Source organism: Phalacrocorax carbo, chromosome 8, assembly GCF_963921805.1.
Source record: "Phalacrocorax carbo chromosome 8, bPhaCar2.1, whole genome shotgun sequence".
Classification (NCBI taxonomy): domain Eukaryota; kingdom Metazoa; phylum Chordata; class Aves; order Suliformes; family Phalacrocoracidae; genus Phalacrocorax; species Phalacrocorax carbo.
Genome location: NC_087520.1, coordinates 15,637,918 through 15,655,946, shown reverse-complemented (window position 1 = coordinate 15,655,946; position 18,029 = coordinate 15,637,918). Strand labels below are relative to the sequence as shown.

General features: G+C 42.1%; 1 protein-coding gene across 2 annotated transcripts; it reads left to right on the top strand.

Annotated features, from left to right (window-relative positions):
* Positions 1-4,200: 4,200 nt before the first annotated feature.
* NPM1 (nucleophosmin 1) lies at positions 4,201-17,811 on the top strand. Of its 2 annotated transcripts, none has more exons than XM_064458902.1 (11): positions 4,201-4,355; positions 5,038-5,117; positions 8,131-8,250; positions 9,033-9,126; positions 9,892-9,995; positions 10,521-10,582; positions 11,084-11,135; positions 12,736-12,825; positions 13,709-13,810; positions 16,406-16,480; positions 17,457-17,811. In XM_064458902.1, the coding sequence occupies exons 1-11, from the start codon at positions 4,292-4,294 to the stop codon at positions 17,493-17,495; spliced, it is 882 nt and encodes a 293-aa protein (XP_064314972.1). In that variant the 5' UTR covers positions 4,201-4,291; the 3' UTR covers positions 17,496-17,811. The 2 variants fall into 2 exon arrangements, with proteins under 2 accessions (XP_064314972.1, XP_064314971.1); XM_064458901.1 differs by having other exon boundaries at positions 11,081-11,135.
* Positions 17,812-18,029: the final 218 nt, after the last annotated feature.

Sequence of the window (18,029 nt, the reverse complement as noted above, 5' to 3'; positions counted from 1 at the left end):
ATCCTTCTTACACCCTATTTTCTTTCCTCCCTCCCTCCCCAGAGTGTGGCAATGCTAACCCATGTACTCAAACATCTAGCTCCTCTGACACTCAGAACCCTGACCCTAGCATGTATCGTAGTCCATGGCCTGTTGATATGGTCCAATCCACCACAAAAATCCAACTTTTACTGCATACTACTGCAAACACTTGACTGAGATCGAAGCTAGTACCACCCATTTGGGCCTGAGCAGAGCCGTATCTGAACCTCAGCTGCATGCAAAAAACCCCAAGTGTACAGCTTTGACATCCTTTTGTTAAGGGACCTATATTCAGGTTCATGTTGTATTATTTCTAAATTAGAGCTAATTATCCCATACTCAAGGCTTGATCATTTATATAAAATATTTAGATTCTGTGTCTGTTGGGATGGCTTTTAGAGTATTTAAGGAAAAAAAAGAAGAAAAAGGGAAATTTCAGGCTATCTCAAGTTTTAGTGTTGTGATGCCATGCCTCCTGCTATTGCTAATGGTATATTAATATTAGCTGGCACCTCCCTTGTGCTCTCCCATCTGATGATTGCAATCTGAGGTTATTTCAGGTTAAATTGAAATACTTGGATTTTCAGGTTTGCAGGTGGTCTTTTTGTTATCAAGGAGGGGTAAGTGTTTTGATGCCTTTTAAGATTTTTGGCCCTGAGTTCATTGGGGCAGAAATTATTGACTGGTGAAAGGAGGAGGAGCCCAGTGGAGGTGTTATGTGACAGCTATGGGGCAACAGAGCTGAAGACTATGTCATTATGTCACCATGTAAATTAAGATTGCATAGGGAATCTTTATTGTGTCTGTATCTTGTGATTGCTTGACTGCAACTGTGCTGTGGCTTTAACCGTGTTTAAAATGTGATTTCCTAAGTTTCGTAAAAGCTTACTAAAAAGAGAATTCCATTAAGGGAAGCCATGTTGACTCCGATTTCTTCCTCAATTCTCCCTGTACAGCTACTTCTAAATCACTTGTAAGTTTTTTCAGCTATGCTGAGTATTACATAGCACAGAGTTGAGCAGAGCTAAAATGATCGATATTGTAATGGACTTCTCATCCTAGTACATGACAGAAATAATAAATGTCATGATGTATGACAGCCCTTCTAAAGCCCTATGGAGCCAAACAAGATGCAGCAAGCATATATCTCCTACTTCCTACCCGTTTTGCTTCTCTGTGTCTGTCCTTTGTTTCCTCCCACATTTATTTCCTCAGTAATGGAAGACTGTAATTGAATTAAAAGTGACTCTGTACACACAAGAATATGTTGTGGCTGCACCGCTCCCCTTCAACAGCACTGGGTGGACTTCTGTAACCACAATCTGCTTTGTGAGCTGCTGAGCGCTTGTGGAGCAGCTTTTTGAGTGATTTTGCCCAGTAGCTGTGTACTCCTGTTGGCATTACACCGGGTGGATGTACATGCAAACAGCTGCAGCGTCTATTACTATTACCATGTAGTATTCACCTTCCCGGTCCAGTCTGTTTGTCATTCAGGTCATGCCAAAACTTCATTTTACATTTTGATACTAGTTCCCATTTTCAAGCCAAATCAAATAAACATCCTATTTGCATCTGTACGGCTCTTCTTGGCTGAGATGTCTAATCAATTAATGATGCCTTGCTCCTGCCAGTGGCATCAGCTACCACACCTGGTGGGTTTTCCTGCCCCTGACCTTCACAAATCCTGCACGTACCTTCTTTGTACTGCATTGCCAAACTGCCGCTCTTCTTCCACTAAGTAGGAAGTAACTGCTTCTTAAAGATAGTAAGAAATAAACCAAACCAAAGGTTAGAAAATGAAAAAAACACTGTTCCTTCTCTGGTTTCCTGGGGAGATTTTAAGTGGAGTAAATGGGAAGGGTGGTTCATAGTGCTTAAGTGATCTCTCTGTTCTCCTCTTTTTTAACTTCATCATCCATCAGGGTGTTATTTCTATACTTACAAGTGGTGCACGGGTTGCAAATTAACAATGTCTCTACTACAGAATGCAAAGGAAGGAAAAAAGAAAAAGATTGTTAGTTTTTCTGGTTTTGCTGAAATACTGTTGCCACATGCTACAAGTGTGTGATCTTGTATTTAAGTACAGAGAAGAGTTGGTAGAAAGATGAGAAGAGGAATAGAAAAAAATCCCACTGATTTTAACCTGTATCAGCATTTCCAGATCAGCTGTAACTGGTATTGGTTAGTTATTGCACCACTGTAGCAAACTGACTCAAACTGCAGAGATGGAGCCCTCGCAGCATGACCCATGTTGGTGCTGTGGTGAGCATGGTGCCGGACCAGAGGTACCTGCCAGCCGAAATTATCCCGTGACTCTACAAGAGGGCTCTCACAACAGCTGAAATCCTGTCCTCACTCACCTGGTAAGCTGCACTGCTATTCATTCCTATACTTTGTTTTCACACACAAGTCAATTTTATTATTATTGTATTTCAGTTAGCCTGTGGCAATCCATTTGAAAACACCTCAGTAGACAATCTGCTTTAATGTCAACAGGATTGTAGAGGGATGTATCCTGGTGAACCCATGGCTCAAATCACATTGTGTTTGGAAAACTGGTTGTGTCTTGTAAATAGGAGACTACAGTCGAAAATAAGCTCAATGTGTACGTGCTGTGGAACTGTATTTATTCTTTTTCAATGGGGTGAGCTTTGCGGGAGAATGAGGCAGAAGGTGAATGCCATGTTTTGACAGACAAGATCCATTTTAGCACTCCATCGCTTCTTTGTTTGTCTCATTTTCAGCACCAGAATTTAATGTTCTTACTTTATGAATATGAATGCAGGTATTATGAATACAAGTTACACATTTCAAATTCATGGGAAAACTATGTGAGATCACTTGAAATTGAGAGATGGAAAACTAAGAGGCTATATACTTTTATTTTTGAAGACTGGGTGTTCTGGTAAAAGTAATTTTGACATTAGCTAATATACAGCACCAAAGACTCTTACACATCAGCCCCTGGACACAAGGACAGCCTGGAAAAGTAACTCAAAGGTGTGCCCTGCCTAGCGCCAGTGAGGAACTATCCGTTCTAATTCACATGTGAGCCTTTTCAGGGCTTCTGGGTCTCAGTACAAAAAACCCCCTTTCAATTCTGTTGCGACACACAGATGCCCCACATGCCAATTGACATGAAAGAGTTGTTCACTTGCATCACATACCAGCTGAAAGCGGATTTCCCAAAATATTGTTCCTCCCTGGTCCTCGGAACCCAGTGGCATAGAGAGCAGTTAACTAAGAGTGGCGGGTTATCTTCATAGGTATGGAGACAGGAAAAGGTGGGTGGGTTTTTTTTCTTTTTTTCCAACCAAAGCTGACTGGGGCAGCCAGCTCGTGGCACACACAGTAGAGAAACAGGGAGAGTACATTTAACTGCAACGGGGCCTTCCCCTATGGGTAGATGCACCTTCTCACCTTGCCTGAGCTCCTCTACAGCTCGGGTCCGGAAGCCGCGCGCTGTCCTTACACACCCCATTTCTCACTAGGATTTGTTACTTCGGCACAGCACTAAGCCTTTTGGCTCGTAGCTCCCTCAGCAAGCCCCTGGCGCGCAGGACGAGACGGAGCACCTGGGATCCGCCGGGTGTGCTGGGCGCAGGGCTTCCCGAGGGGGGCTGCCTCGCAGGGCAGCCTGCCCGGCTCACCGCCAGGCAGGGCGGCTCGCCCTCGCTCGCACGGTGCAGCAAGCCAGCCGGCCGGGGGAGGCACCCGAGGGGCGCGGGCAGCTTGGCCCCTCCGGCATCAGGCCCTTCCCGCGACAGCCATTTCACGCCACCGCCCGGCCCGTCCCTTCAGGTTACGGCGGCAAGCGGGCACCTGCCCGGGCGGCGCTGGCTGCCCTCTCCCCGCCGGCCGTGCTGGCGAACTGTGCCAGCCCCACGCATGAGGGACCGACCAGCCACCAGCGGGCGGGTGGCGCGGTCCTGCCCAGTCCTACGGGCCCGCAGCTTCAGCGGTGACTGCGAGTGAGCAGCGCCTAGCGCCTCCATTTTGTGAGGGCCACCCCCCCGCCCCCCGCGCGCACCAGGGCGGCCCTCACGACCCCCACCCCGCGTGAGCTCGCGCGGCGGAGGGGCGGGGCGGCGCGTGCGCAGAGGCGGAGCGGCGGGCTGAGGGGGCGCGGCCGGGGCGCGAGTCTCGCGAGAGCGCGCGGGCTATTTCTGGGAGTGGGCGGGCACAGGCCTTCCTTTAGTGCGCGTCTGCCCGCCGCGCTGCATATCACCCGGTGCTGCATCCCGTTCCGCGCCACCCGTAGGCCGAGAAGATGGAGGATAGCGCCATGGATATGGAGAGCATGGGTCCCCTGCGTCCACAGACCTTCCTTTTCGGTAACAGCTCGGCGCCCGCTGGCCTCGTCGTTCCGCTCCCTCAAGCCGCGGTGCCGAGCGGGAGGCGGCCCGAGGCAGATGGGGGACTGCGGCCTCGTGTAGGCCTCGCGCCGCGCTTCGGTGGGGCGGGGAGGGGTGACAGACGGGGGGGGAGGGGGCTTGTTGGGGCAGGTGGCGCGCGGCGCCCGCGGCCGTTACCCGGCGCGAGCCCCACGTGGCGCATTGCTCCCACGTGGCGGCGGTGCGGCCCGGCCCAGGCCGCATTTGTTCCCCACCCGTTCCTCGGTCGGAGCACGAGGCAGCGGGTGGCCGCAGAGCACGTGGCAGCGCGGCGGGAGGTGGAGCACGTGGGGGGGGGGGCGGCGGGGCCTCGCTCACCGCAGGCCACGGGGGAGCCCCCTACACCGCGTGCCGGGAGGCGGCGTCCCCTGGGCAGCGCGGGGGAGGCCGGGCGGGGCTTGGGGCTGGGGGCCCGAGCGGGAGCTGCGCGGTCGGCGGCCCGCGCGCCGCGGCCTCGCGTGGGGTTTTCCCCACCCCACGTGTGTCTCGTCTGCCTGCAGCGCCGTTGGGTTTCGCTGCAAGCTCGGGGCCTTGGAGCAGTAAATTTCAAAATAATCAGTGGTTAGCGAATGCCTGCCTCTAAGTAGATCGGTATGCTTACAAGTAAATGGTCTTTTCACAGGCTGCGAGCTTAAAGCAGATAAGGAGTATCAGTTCAAAGTAGATGATGAAGAAAATGAACATCAGTTGTCTTTGAGAACGGCAAGTATTGTTAGTTTTTTATTTCTAATCAGTGGTGTGCGATGTTGTGAGAAGTGAGTTTTTAATGCTTAAATTTATTTCCTTGAACCTTTTCTATTTTAGTAGTGTGTGAATCTCTTAAATAATAAGATACTGTTGGAGTGGAATGTACCTTGTCACTTGAAGTATTTGCTATGTTGAAAAAAAGAAAGTTTAAAATCTCCAGTAGTGCATTGTCCTTTACAGCAACCAATGCAAAGCTGCAAAAGTTGAAATATTAAGTCTCAGTAGGTTAATTAATGTATAGTAAACAGTTAAAGGCCGGAACATACCTTCTGACATCTCTGACGCAATAGCTCAGATGCTGCAGGAGCACAGAGGGAGGATAGATTTATACAAATCATGGATGGGCACATTTTAGTAGACTTTATTAGAACCCTTATTTTGGAAATCTTTTCCATATATTCCACAAACATGTTTTCAGTCCTTTTTTTTTTCCATAAGCAGCTAATAACCACGTTGAAATTGTGTGTATTGAGGGGTTATGTTTTGATTTATTTGCATTAGTGCTTTCCTCTGTAAGGATGTATCTGGGAGCACTGTCTCTGATTCAGGTAATTCATCTAAGAGACTCCTCACTGACGAGGATACTCCTGGAAATCATGAACTGTACACTGAGAGTTCTTAGATGTGTCCTTAGATCTTTCTGCTGCCACACAAGCAAGACACTATTTCAAGACCTTTGTTCTGGGCTGAGCATGTTACTTCTGGTTAGCAGAAAGATAATATGCCACAACTTCACAGACAAGGAATTGAAATGTACTATCTCTCTACTTTATGGTTGATAACCAGTTTTTACTTGAAATCCAAGAGATATGTTGATGGTACTTGGAAATGAAATTGAGCCTTAAATTTGTGGGTTGTTACTTACAGCAAAATTGCTTCCTGTGGGAGACTTGCATAATAATGCTCTCCCAACTTATTCAGAGTGATACTTACAACACTTTAATATAGGCATTACAGTTTTGAGAGTCATGTGTCTTCAGGGCTTGCACTTTGTGAAAATTGCAGCCTGGGCTTGACAATGGCTAATTTGTTCTTAATTAGAATTTCTTTTGAGAGAAGAATATAACAGTAAACTACGTATAGGACAAGTTCATACAGATAGTTCTCATATCTGAATGTTTTGCCATGCAGATGAACTTAATCTCTGAGTGATAACTTGAGTTATATGCTTTATCCAGAGAGCCTCTTCTTGGAAAGTTACCTGTAGAATGTCTTCTGATGCTGCACACTCTTCATGGGTGATGAAGCACATTGAATGCATCCCAGTACTTAGTTTTTAGGGTTGTGGGGAAAAAGTCTTAATTCAACAACCTATATTTTTAAAGAAAAAAGATGCTATACAGGAGAAATGGGGGTTGAAATAACTGACAAACCAGAAATGTCTAAGAGGCTTGGAAGATCTTAGACATAGCCATGAACAGCAAATGCCTTGGCAAGCAGAGGAAGGAGTTGATGAAGGATGTGTGAAGGCAGCAAATACCTGGTGACTGATCTGTGCACCTGATAAAACGAGTAGATGTATAAAGGTTGACTCACATGTGTCAGTTAAGATGAAAATGTGGTGATGGACTTGGGTATGAGGTACAGAAAGAAGTGGGGAGAAAAAAGGGTAAGAAATGGAAGAGAGGTTGATGTAGAGGTAAAAAGTGGCATGAAGGTTTCTGTAGGTGTCTTAGTAATGATAGCTGAGAACATAGAGGGGTGGTCACTGTTTCATTATCTATTTGCCAGCATGCATACCTTCAGTGTAGAAATGAAAGCGCATGAATGGATATTTGCCAGACACTCAGTAAATAAATTTATAGTAAGTGCTATAGTATTGCTTGAACAGATGCAAATGACAGGAGTAACTGGGGTGGAGGTATGCTCTTAAATTCTTGGCCTGTTGGGTAGTCCCACCAGCTGAATGATAATGTGTTGTTGCTAACCCATTTGAGAAGTGAGATCAGAGCAGCAATTTAACATCTTCAGATTTACATTAACAAAACTTGCCAGTAGTAGTGAATTCTGTATCCTGTTTCTCAGCCTTCAGTCTGATATATCTAGTCTGGGTCATTATAGCGTGCCTAAAACTCAGCTCTTGGAGAATGGCAGTTTGAATGGTATGCCTCTGCCTGAAGTGTTTACGCCCACATCTTCCATGGAGGGTGGAAAGCTTTCTTTTCATGGGCATTGGGAAAGGAAACAAGAGAGCCTTGTTCACTTGTCCCAGGAATAATTGTAGTACTTCAGGGATTCCTGGTTTTCACATCCCTGATGTGTAATCCTGACTCAGATGCCAGAGGTTCAGAGAACTGGAATTTCAGGCCTGTCCCCTGTCTAGTCTCTCATTTGCCTCCCTGCAGCTATGGTTTTTGAATCTTCAGAAAGTGCCAGACTTGCACGTGGTGTAAGGAATCCTGGCACTTGAGTCTTGAAATGCTCTGGGACAGCAGCTCTCAGTCCTTGGTGAATTAGTGCAGAAGGCATATGCATAAATGACAGTACTGAACTGAGCAGTTAAGACTTAACTCCTCACTGAATGTCAACTGAGCAAAAAGTGTGTGGTGTAAGTGATAGTTAAGCAGTTGGCAGATGAAACATGGTGGGAAGGGAGAGGATAAAGGCTGTGATTCTGGAGTAGTGATAGCAGTTGTTTCCCTTCCTTTTGATATGTGTTTGTACTTCTTCCCTTGGGCCAGCTTCAGTGCTGACTGGACTTGTCACTGACCCATTTCAATGCAATGGTCCAGTATAGCAAAAGGTCTCCTTTTCACTCTTGTCAAAACACATGCCTTGGCTTGTACCTTGCAAGTGCCAGTGTTACGGGGAGAGAGGCTATTGGCTTGGGAAGGAGTGCAACTGAGTCATTGGCAGTCAGAAGAATGAACTTCAGTCTTAAGAGATAGAGAAAGATAGAGAACAGTGAGTTCAAAATAACTCAGAATATTTGGAAAGATTCTTAGAATGTGCACTCTTTCCTTCACAGGTTACTTTAGGGGCTGGAGCCAAAGATGAATTACATGTGGTAGAAGCAGAAGCATTGGACTATGAAGGCAACCCTATTAAAGTAGTACTGGCATCTCTGAAAATGTCAGTGCAGCCTACGGTAAGTACAGGAACTTGGACAAATCTACAAATTGCGCCTTAGGTGAGAAAGACAAGTTAAAAAAGGGTTTAGTGAAGTTTAGTGAAACTACAGTGGTTAGTGGGTTCAGACAAGTGTCAGTTTTAGCATGTATAGTAATGCAAGGTAAATAGTAATATATTTTTTGTGCCTAGTGGACTTACTCTAGTCATCTGGAGATGATGGATTTTTGTTCAAATTATGCTTTTTTACAGAATTTATAGTAATTATGCATGACATTTCTATGTATACAAATGTACATGTTTGCAAGCAGATGCATCTATAGCCTGTGTTGCTTTCTTTGAGCCTGGGATGAGAAAAATCTAGTTTTTCTGTAGGTCCCAAGTTCTTTGAGAGATTCAAAAGGTGACTGCTACCCTTTATTTAAGGGCACCCTGCTTGTCATTCCTGCAATCTGGAATGTAATTTTGAAGCAGTGTTGCACATGTTGTACAAGTGGAGCTGCAGAATGCTGGGGGTAGGTGTGATGGAAAAATGTTCAAATTGACATTGCTGCCAAGATGAGTAGAAGCAAATGTGGATTAGTCTGGCATTGAGAAGTGTGCTTTAATTATGATAAGCAATGAGTGTAGTGAACCCTGTTGTGGCCTACTGACCCTGAATTCACAAATGGAAACTTGGAGTAACTGTATTAGCCTTGGAGTCTATAGATATTGGAGCTCTTCGTTTCATTTGCATGAATTGTCTGTTTAAGCATACACTGCCTTTAATATTTGAATAAATAACAATGCTTTTTTCCTTAGGTTTCATTAGGTGGCTTTGAGATCACACCACCAGTGGTCTTGAGGTTGAAATGTGGTTCAGGGCCCGTTTACGTCAGCGGTCAACATCTCGTAGGTATGTGTTACTCTAGTTACTGATCTTTGACTGTGCTGTTGTCAGCACCAACAGAACTTGAGTGATGTGTCTGGTATCTGAAGCAGTAGTTTGTCTGATACTGGCCCTCTGAAACTTCAATTCACTGTCCTCAGAAGCATGAGGTAACTGGAGGACAAAGGACTTCAGAGAAATGCTTGCATACCTTTTCTTGCCTCTTGCTTTGTATGCGTAAGGGTTGTGTGTCAGCCTTGCAATTTTAGTTCTAATTTCTCCCCTTAAAAATGGGTGATGGTTCCTGGTGGTATTAGCGTCTCACAGCAGAAAGCTGTGAGCTTTTTGCTTACCAGTTGAGAGTGAGAAAGACTGCCCATGAAATAGTTTTTAGTGCATACTCACCCTAAGCTAGGACCAGCCTTCTCCTTTGTAAAATTCTTTGAAACTGATCTTTCTCTCTAGAAGGTCTCTTGAATGTGTCTCCTTAGAACTGGAGAGAATTGTATTCTTAACTATATGCCTTCTGTGTATGGCACAGAAGGCAGTGTATGGTTGGTATACACCCGTTTTGTATTTCAGTGTAGTAGTATCTGCATGCAGTCAGCTGGAAAAGTTGCTGACCTCAGTGTTAGCTTGCTGGTGGGAAGCTTCCTCTATCAGCTCAGCACCTCAGTAAGATCATGCCTATTTAGTTGTGGCTGATATTCTTCTGTTTGTTTCTTACTAGCAGTCTTGTTTTAGCTATTGTTAAATGAGGTGGGTTTTTACATATTGCCATCATTTTATCAGCATTAGAGGAAGAACCAGAATCAGATGATGAGGAAGATGATACAAAAATTGTGAACACTTCAACAAAGAGACCAGCAAGTGGAGGAGGAGCTAAAACACCACAGGTATATATACTTACAATCAGATTGTCTGCAGAATTTTCTTTTGAATTTTCTATTAACCCTGCCTCTAGGAGTAAGGTGTTAGATGGCTTGCTACGATTTACTTAGTATGTGGTTTATTGACATCTGTGGGGAAGGATTGTTTTGTATATGGATCTTGACAAATACTAAATAACGGAAGTGTAGTTAAGTACAGAGTTTCCAAAATTTTGCTGGAGGGTTTAATATGAAGACTGCTTTGTGGAGTCTGCACCTGTCTGCAGAGTTTGTGCAGATTCTAGTGTAAAAATCAGCGTACTGCAAGAGTTTAAATGCTGATCGAAGCTCTGTAGTGTAGAAGAAAAGGTTTGTGTGCTTAGATCAGGCTGTATATTTGTCAGTAGCTTTTGACTTGTCAGCTGTAACTTGTTGATTTTTAGTGAAATTGATGGAAGATGGTCTTGTAATTATGCCACAAATTGTTTTGGGTCAAGGTTGCTGTTTAAGTCAAAATGGTATTTACACTTCACATACTTGATCTTTTTTAAGAAAAAGGCAAAATTATCAGAAGATGATGAGGATGATGATGAAGATGAGGAGGATGATGATGAGTATGTATTCTTGCTTTGATAATGTATTTTGAAATACAGGGTTAACTGTTTCAGAATATGAATTGTGTGACATAACTGGATTTTAAGTGAGCAAGCTACTTTTTTCTTGGCTACAAAAAACACAGAATTACCTCAAAGTTTATCTCACAATGCAATCTAAGTTAGTGTTATTCAAATATGTTATACAGGGTTATAAAACTTGGTTTTATGTAATTAATTAGCTTATAAATTTAGAGTATCTTTAGTAGTAGTGGAAGTCCTAAGATTTGTGCCTTCAGTATTAAAACAGAAAGGAATGCATTTAACTGTTTTTAACAGCGGATTATTTGGCCTAACACCTTGCCATGTGTTAAAAGAAGGTATAAGGTAGACTTGATGATTACTTGCTACCTTCATGAAAAAAAATCTGGGGTGGGAGTGGAGAGGGAAGACTAATTTCTGATGTGTTAAAAGCTGTGGGTATGAATCTTGTTATGGTGACTACCTTTCTAATTGTAGTGATGAGGATGACTTAGAGGATGATGAGGAAGAAATGAAAACACCAATGAAGAAAGTAAGTGGCACATATGCACATTGTGACCCTCTTCACCCATCAAGGGTTAAACAGCCTGTTCAATGAACTTGGAGTGATAACACCAGGTGGACTTAATATCTGCAGCTAAGTTTATTCAGACAGGGGGAGCAAGTGCTAACACCCCTTAATGTACTAATAGGTGCTAGTTAACTGTCCTGATTTTGAGTCTTTGAGGATTCATATGAAGACCCCTAAAGCAGAAGTTTGTGTGTGAGCTGTGCTTGCATAAATGAGATAGCTGTTAAGGTTTGAACTCTGCATTTATTGTAATGCAGAAGCTAATTGAAGTGTCCTCTTCTTTGCACAGTGTTCTGTTTCATAATGGACTAGATACTAATACAAGGGCTGACAGTAATTGGGCACATAGTCCCTTAAACCAATGAGTTTAAGCACAGCTATTTGGAATGTGTGAATGGGATGCTCTTGATTTAGCTTGGTCTGTATAAAGAAATTCTAATAGAACATTATAACACTTCAGTGTGAATGTATGTCCAATCCATATTTTATTTATGTTGCTGCAGAGGGGTGGCTGGGTTCTTAACAGTGTGCATGTGCGCAGTTGTCAGACTGGTATGATGTTGTATGTGGCCATTGGGCAGCAAACAAAATCCTGCTCAAAGATGTGGCTTGTGCTTTGCCATTTCAGTTAGTCCTGCATGCTGTGAAAAAGGTCTTTCTAGCAACCTAACTTTCAAGAAAAAAATCTAAATGTGTGAGCCCATTGGAAAAGGTTCAAGTTCACTTTAGGTAGCCAAATGCTTGAATGTGAAAGTACATCAGCCCTTGAGTGCCATCTGGTGGTAAAATAAACTGTAAGACAACTTAGCAACTGTGGAGGTTAAAGGTAGTAATTTTTTTCAAAGTTGGGTGCTTTGGCTTGAATTTGTTTACATACCTGCTGTTTAGAAGCAAACGTTTAATGTTTTACTTCACTATATGCTGCTCTGTCCTAATGAATTTCGATAGGTGATAGTGCAGAACAGTTTAAGGCCTGAACTGCAGATTTCCTGCCATATAATCAATTTAGTGTGGCTGAACGAAATGGTCCTGTGGTTTATAGAGGAATATAAGAATCCAGTTCTTAAATATACATGTGGTATTGCCCATGTGCATCCCAGATGATATTTCTGTATGAAATGCCAAACAAGAGATAATGGTTGTATTAGAAAAAAAAAACCCAAAACACAAACAGCCACAAAAAACCAAGTAGCACTGAGTCAGATCTCAGAACTGTAGTGCCGTCTAGAATTAGTCTTATGCAATATCAGCCCCCAAAAGTCTGCATGGTAATATGTAAGGAAAATGTAGTGGAGGTCCCATGTAGTTGTGTGGCATCATAACAAAACTTGATCTTGGTTATGTATTTTGTTGCACTGACAGTTTTTCATTTGAGTTCCTGTGGCATGCATGCTTTTTGGTTAAATAGTGGACATTGATAATGTTGCATGGGCAATAAGAACGTGTTTTTGTTTGATTTAAATATCATGTATTTGTCACTAAGTCTTGAGTATTATGTTTATGAGCTTAACATTTACTAGCAGTTTTTCATGGCAAATGACCCTAAGTGCTTTCTTTTCAGCCTGTCCGTGAGGCTTCAGGGAAAAATATGCAGAAGGCAAAGCAGAATGGAAAAGATTCTAAGCCGCCCACACCAGCATCTAAATCGAAAGTGAGTGAAGACAAATGAGTAAAACTGTGGAACCTAGTTTTCTCTTGCCTAAGGGTAACTTCAAATAATGTACTAACCATTAAGTTAGGTTTTTGAATCTTAGTATGAAGCATGCTGGGGATATTCTTCATTGCTTCATGTTGCCCTGTGAAACTCTTCAGTGATCAATATATAACTGTAACAGCCAAGATGTGAAATCAGACATGCTGTCCTGTGTGAGTATCGGTGATCCCATGGTTTAAAATACAACTCTCTTTTTGTGTAGCTGCTTCTACAAAGGGATGAGTGCCCACTCTGTTGCCACTGCAGTACAACAGGGGGCTGCTGCTAATATGGAAGTCTGGCTTAACTGATCCATTTGAGAACTAACAGTTTTCTTCAGTTGCTTTGTAGTTGTCAAGCTTCCTTATGCAGCTTTTCCTTGCTGTATGTACTCAAACATGCATGCAAGGAAGGTTCATACAAAAATTAGTGTGGATTGGATGGATGGCAGGGGATAGCATCTGAAAAGCAGTGCAGTTGTCTACCTTCTAAAGCATGTCTTAATCTGGCTGCAGTTATGGAGTGAACTAAACCACTGAATGTTTGGGCTATTTTCAGTTCCGTTTCAGTTGGGAGAAAGCTGTGTATGCACCTGTCCAAATGTCTAAGATACTAGCTATGCTAACTGTAGTAACTCCAAACTTAAATGTTCTTTTCCTTGTCTCTGAGGAATGTGTTGGAAGCACAAATTTAACTTCTGTGATTTTTTTTTGAAAACTGTCTGAAGTATCTATGCAATAGCTAGTTCTTGTAGGTTTTAACAGTCTTGTTTTTAGAAAACATGATCTTGTATACTAACCAGCTTTATGTGCAAGTTCCTAATGAAATTAATAATTTTCAGACTCCAGATTCCAAGAAGGATAAATCTCTAACTCCAAAAACACCAAAAGTCCCTCTGTCGTTAGAGGAGATCAAAGCAAAAATGCAGGCGTCTGTAGATAAGGTGAGTTTTTGGAAGCTTCGGGTTTGTCAGCCTTACTTCTATACTTCCACAGATCAGAAGAATTAGGTGTTTTTAAGAAATGGTTACATGTCACTGATTGCTGTGCTGTTATCAGAGTATGTTGATGTTGAAGCTTAGAGAAATGAGAACTTGTTTGGGACGAAGAAGCCTCTGTACTAATGAGAAACAAAACCACCTAGTTTATTTTTGTATTCCCCCAGTAGTGGTGTTTAGTAATTTGGTATTTCTTAGTGACCACAAAAAACCCCCACAAAAATCCCAAAACACCCCACAACAAAACAATAAAGAAAGAACACACTTTGGGTGATACTTATTCTAAGTTGTCTTAACTAGTGTACACATCTTAGTTTAGGCAACTAGAGTAAAGCAGAGTTCTTCACACCCTTGGAATTGCTTGGTCTTAATGCAGTATTCAACTTGGATATCTGGATGCTTGTAAGGCATTATAGCTTCCAGAAGGGGGAGACAGGTGCCTGTGATATGCATTTGTGAATCATTGAAGACCTGAAAGCATTTGCTTTCTGAACTGGAGATCTGGGGATAATTGAGTCTCCCCTCATTGGATGCTTCATCTTCTGGAGGTCACAGAGCAGTCACTCAGGCATTGCTTGCTATCAGCTTTGACTAGGACTTCATGGTTATGCATATGCGTATTCTTCTTGGCTGCTATTTAAGTATAAAAATTTGTGTTTTAGTTACAGGCTGGTTGGGTAAACGTGTAGGAGGTAATAGCAATTCTCTCCCCCGTAGCCAAGTTTGGAAACCTGTGTGCTAGCTAGGGGTGCAGTTCAGTACACATGTACTGCAGAATAGGTGGTAGTGAGGACTCGACATCTAGATTGAGTTCTGGTTTTACTTCACTAGCTCAGGAGAATGCTTATAGATCGTATGCTTGTGACTGAACCAGATTCTTGTCTGGAGACTTACTTTTGGCTAAACTACGCTGATGTCGGTTCTGTGAAGAATTTGGGGTATTTTTTTAGTTTGGTCTGAGATGATAAACTTCTTCCCCTTACACTGGCAATCAAGTAATTTAAAGAATTAGGATGATTTTCCTCTCAGATTCTTGATGTTTTGAGGCAGTTTTGTCCCAGGAATGCAAAATAAGACAGCAAGTGTTTCAGCATAGAGTGAATGCAGTGTGTCCAAAGTCAGATTATGATCAGGATTGAAATGCATATCCCTAAATTATGAACCTGACAGTGATAGATACTATCATTCTACTAGGTCAAACTAACCTCTTGGATCTAGGGATGCTAGGGTGGGTTTTTACATGACTCAGAGGAGCCATGATTAGTGTTATTTCTGCAGCGTAAGCAGAAGTGGCTGAGCTGCTCAGGGTAGACAGATGTCCCTGTGGAGGGAAGCATGCAGACCAGATAACTGGCAAGTAGCCTGTTGCTGAAGAGTTTTTACTGGGAAATGCTGTGTAAGCACAAATATGTAGAAGCAATAGCAGGCAGCTTAATTTAATGTATTCCAAGATGGTGCTAGAACATACCTTAGGCAAAAGGGTTGTGTGTTGCCACATACAACAGCACTTCTGGCTGACAGCCAGCAAATTAAGAATTTCATAAAATATGAAGTGATTTTTAAAAAGCTGCTAGAGTGGAGCTGCTGTATTATGTAGTAAGTAGATGTCAACAGGTTAATAGAAAAGCATCTGTACTTGACAGAACCCAGGGGTAAGAAGACATTGTCTAAATCCAAGCTTTTTGGTCGCAGTATTGCAGTTTCAGGTATTCCTAACAGAGCTTTCTTTCCTTAGAACATAAAATTGCTGTCTTCTGCAATGTGCTGAGTAGCAGCTAAGTGTATTGTCATAATTGGCTGGGTATATTTCAAGTCAGATACCTGAAAAATGGGAAAAATATTACTCATGAGGCATGTGAAAGTAAATTGATGTCTCTTAAAATAGTGGGGCTGTATTTTGCCTGGAGATAGGAGAAGACATGAAGGTAAACCTAGATCCATGAATTACTGAATCTGCTTTGTACATTTGAGTATGTACAAAGACTTTTTCAAAAATACAAGCAAATGTCTCTAGAATGGTTATTTAAATTGATAGAACTAATAGAATGAGTCTTAAAGGGTGGTGGGAGATCAGTTAATTTTTTTGCTTTGGAGAGCTGCAATAAAAAACCTACCTGTGGTAGGATAGTAATAAAGTAATAAATAAATCAGAGTACAGATCATATAGTAATAAAGTAATAAAAGATAGCTGTAGTAAGAATCCATAAATACAGAATTAGTTCTAGTTTGTCTGAATAGTGCATGAATGTTGACTACAAACAATGTTATCTTAAGTGGTCAGTGCTTGCTGTTAAGTTTTTGAGCATGACCAAAGATGCTTGTACAGCCATTTTAGTGTAGTCACTCTTGTGAGTAATACCTGGGTACTGCAGAGAAGAAAAGTCTTGAAAATGGTTTAAAAGCAGATTTGTTCAGGATGTTATAAGGTGAATTCAGTAAAATCCCATGTGTATTGTAAGAGTTTTAAGCTTTAATAAATGAGTTATTTACTGGAATAATTAAATGACCTGCATACGCTGAATCTTGCTTTTTTCAAAATAGGGTTCTTCCCTTCCTAAGCTGGAGCCCAAATTTGCCAACTATGTTAAGAATTGCTTCAGGATGGAGGACCAGAAGGTAACTGAATTTATTGGAACTTGATAAAGTCCAAAAACTTTTATAACCTGACTTAGGGGATTCTTTTCCACTTCTTAATCTTTACAAGCCTTGGTATGTTTCAAAGGGTTACAAACCACAAACAATACTTCAAATTAAATAAATGGGAACAGTTTTAAGGGTTTAGTTGGCTAAGTTGGGAAAGCTAATATTTTATTACATTTTTCCAGCTTTTATATGGTTGGTAAATTATCTCTTGCTTACTAAACCCACAGAATTTTCCTTTTGGCACCATATTGGCCAAGGAAATGAGCTGTGGTTTTCCTTGCTGCTGAATTTGGCCACCTAGGCCAGTCTGCTGTTCAGCCTTTTGTTGGGGAGGGTGTCTGGGAGGGGGAGCTGTTTTGTGATTGAGATTATGGCTTTCTTACTAAACTTTCTCCCAAAGTCAACTGAACTCTTGCAAGAGGGCAAGCCAAAAGGTGGTATCAGGAAGCAAGTTTCTGAATTAGTTATTATTCAACATATACTAGGCTAAAATGTCTTGATTTCCCTATCAAGATTCCTGTAAGTCAAAACTTTCTTCCAGTGACAGAATTCCTTATGCTTTCCTGCTTCCTTCAGTGGTTCAGAGTAAACTTGTCTGATAGACAAATTGATAGGTTCTTGAAAGAACATTTAAAAGCAGTTAGCCTCAGCTACTGGAGTTGGTCTGACATTAGCCAGGGTAGGCAGAGTTCAGCCAATATTTGCCTAGCTGGTCCACACCCATCCTCTCACTTACCTTCACTGAATTCTTACTATTGTGACTTACAGTGAATAACAGTCTTCTAGCAGAAGGGCCTAAGGTCTTGCTTTGAACTTGAGTTTTCTCTGAAACGAATGCTTTTTAAATTTTAATTTAATGTCAATATTTTTTGGAGTTAACTGGCAATAGTAGACTGAAAATAATTAGAAAAATGGATTTCAATTTCTAACTTCTTGTGTACACTTCCAGGTCATTCAAGCTCTCTGGCAGTGGAGACAGACTCTGTAAGAAAAGAAAACAGTTTAACCAGTTCATTAAAATCTGCAGTCTTATTTCTGTAACCATTATTTGGCTGTCCTTTTTACAAATGCTGAAAGAGCTTTCCCTACCATGTCTGATAAATGTCATCCAGATTACCTTGCCAAGAATGTGTTGTCCAAAATGCCTGCTTAGTTTTTAAAGACGGGACTCCACCCTCAGCTTCATTTTAAGTATGTATGGAATGTTTTGATAAGGCATGGTGGTAGTGGTGGTCAGACAAATGGAAATGGTGGGGAGACTAAATGTATGTGGAAAAAATAAAATTTAGTATTTTAATAAAGTACTATCGTTTCTTTTTTATGGGTTGGGGGTAGTTTGCGTACTGAACCCAGAACATAAGAGCTTTAAAGTTCTCATAGGAACTACTGCTAAGTATTAGCTACTTCTCTTTACCCAGTACACATCAGATAGTCTCATTTATGTTGTCAACTTTAAAAACAACCACTCCAATTCCATGAGCTTTACAGCTACTGAGCAGATGATTGGTGAGAAGACTTAAGT